At 41.4% G+C, this 2,423-nt stretch overlaps 1 protein-coding gene across 1 annotated transcript; it reads left to right on the plus strand.

Annotated features, from left to right (window-relative positions):
* The first annotated feature begins 326 nt into the window (after window positions 1-326).
* LOC122317920 (protein LIGHT-DEPENDENT SHORT HYPOCOTYLS 1-like) lies at window positions 327-1,868 on the plus strand. Its single transcript, XM_043135000.1, has one exon. The coding sequence runs from the start codon at window positions 946-948 to the stop codon at window positions 1,522-1,524; it is 579 nt and encodes a 192-aa protein (XP_042990934.1). The 5' UTR covers window positions 327-945; the 3' UTR covers window positions 1,525-1,868.
* The last annotated feature ends 555 nt before the right edge of the window (window positions 1,869-2,423 follow it).

The following is a 2,423-nucleotide window of genomic DNA, read 5'->3' on the forward strand; positions in this document are numbered from 1 at the left end:
ACCAACTACCAAGACATCTCAACTAAGATAAAGATTTGAGGCGAATATAGTACGAGATTTTGGATTAAAGTAGATAGGTAATTGCCATGAAGGTTCCTCTAAAAAATTCACTCCCCAAATTCTGAAACTTCCACCCTAGTTTTTATAGGCAAAGATGATTGGTGAAGAAACGGTAACATGCAAGTAAGGAATGTGTGTAAAGCACGCGCTTACAAATGCGTGATGGAAACGACATGTCTGTCTTTCCTATGGTCACCGTCATCTTTCTATTCACTGCCAATGTTGTCCCATTATACAAAACACTCTCGTGTTATCTGCACTGCTCCTATTTCAACACCTAGCTTTTGCACAGACTGAAAGCCCTTTTCTGAGTCTTGACCCCTGAGAGTCTAAGATAACTTGACTCTCTCTCTCTGAGTGTTAAACTCTCAGTTACTTTCCCTTTTCCTGGAATGAAAAATACCCGATGATCCGCTCACTCAACTCTTTTTTCCCAGGTATCATCCGCACCCAATACCTGCAATCATTCCAGATTTTTGCGGACTCTTTCCTGCTTGAATAAAAAGATCGAGGAAGAGATTCTCTCTCTCTTACATTTCATCATCATCTTCCACACCAACAAAACCCTGACCCCAACCCCACTTTCTTCTTCTCTCTACGGAGCCATGCAAAATCAGGCATTTACTTGTTTTGGATTGTAATCTTCCTTATCCCAAACTACAAAAGAAGAGAGTCCTTCTCAGCTGCAAGGAGGGCATACTCTCCCAGTCTCTCCTCATCCCCTGTGTTGACTTCTCTAAAGTTCCAAATGAAAACCCTAAAATAGAAGAAGAGAAGGATCAAAAAGACTAACCCCAAACATCAACCACGATCTCTCAACCCTCCAAGATCCAGGGAAAAGAAAAAAAGGTAAACCAAACCCACAACCAAAACCCTTTGTTTGCCATGGATTTAGTATCACAACCAAACAATCCCATCTATGATTCACCCATATTGAACATCAGTACCACTCCGACCACTCCATCTGCAGCCATAATATCGTCTCCATCTTCTACTACAACTACTACTACTGCTACTGTTACAACTCCAAGCCGCTATGAGAACCAGAAGCGGCGAGACTGGAACACCTTCTGCCAATATCTAAGGAACCACAAACCTCCACTCTCACTCCCCATGTGCAGTGGTGCACATGTTCTTGAATTCCTCCATTACCTCGACCAATTTGGGAAGACCAAGGTCCACAACCAAACTTGCCCCTTTTTTGGCATCCCAAACCCACCTTCTCCCTGTCCGTGCCCTCTTCGCCAAGCCTGGGGCAGCCTCGACGCCCTCATCGGCCGCCTCCGAGCCGCCTATGAAGAGCATGGCGGGAAGCCAGAAGGAAACCCCTTTGGTGCGAGAGCTGTGAGGCTGTATTTGCGTGAGGTTCGTGATTTTCAGGCCAAAGCCAGAGGGGTCAGCTATGACAAGAAGCGTAAAAGGCCTAAGCCAAAGTTGGCTGCTACTCCGAATGACAACAACTAGTGGCGGAAATCAGCAAATATAAAGATCAGTCAAATGGGTATATCTTTCTTCTCCTATATTTCTCTTTCCCGTACTAAAAGAGGCCTGTTTAATGTTTCTATGTTCTGGAGGTATCCTTTTTTCGCAAGTTTGAGGTTGTTGTCTCAGTATATTTCTGGAGTGATGGCTATTCCCCTGAAATTGCTTTAAGTAGTAAGTAGTGAAATATTGGGAGAAGTAATGCATGGTTATGCTCGAAAAATTGTCATAATAACTAGCGGATTTATATAGATGTGTTCTTAAAGACTCAATGTAATATAAATACAATTTGCAATGATTATAAATGGATGTCTTTCTTTATCTAATTAATGAGAAATTAATCTTGTGGATCGTTTTAAATTTAAACAGTTGCACCATTATTATATATTTTAGGGATAAGGTCTATATTGCTATATAATTGCAGATCACAATGTGGGCTTGATTCCTTCCTCTATTGGGTAATAAACCTGCAGCTACTCTCTCTCTCTCTCTCTCTCTCTCTCTTTCTGTGTGATGACATATATATAAAGTTTTTGCCACAGCGAAAGGAAAAAGGTTTGTAGTTAGGCGGTACAGAAGGACAAAGTCACAAAGCATTGGAGAAGTGGAAAAATCACGAGCCTATAAACAGTGATCGGCGGTTAGGCAATAGGTTAAATATAATCTTATTAAGATCTATTATATGTAGTTAGGTACGAAGACAAAACCTAGATTGTCGTTTTAATTGTAGATGCCAGCTAAGAATTAAAACACATGTAGAGATCATCACACAGAAAGATGATTGGAGTAATGTAGGGATCATTCGAGAGGCTATTTCATCATCCACCTGGACAGCAAGCCCTTGATCATGATTAAAGGTGGAGTAGTTTTCCAATGGAAAG

Source organism: Carya illinoinensis, chromosome 8 (genome assembly GCF_018687715.1).
Source record: "Carya illinoinensis cultivar Pawnee chromosome 8, C.illinoinensisPawnee_v1, whole genome shotgun sequence".
NCBI lineage: Eukaryota > Viridiplantae > Streptophyta > Magnoliopsida > Fagales > Juglandaceae > Carya > Carya illinoinensis.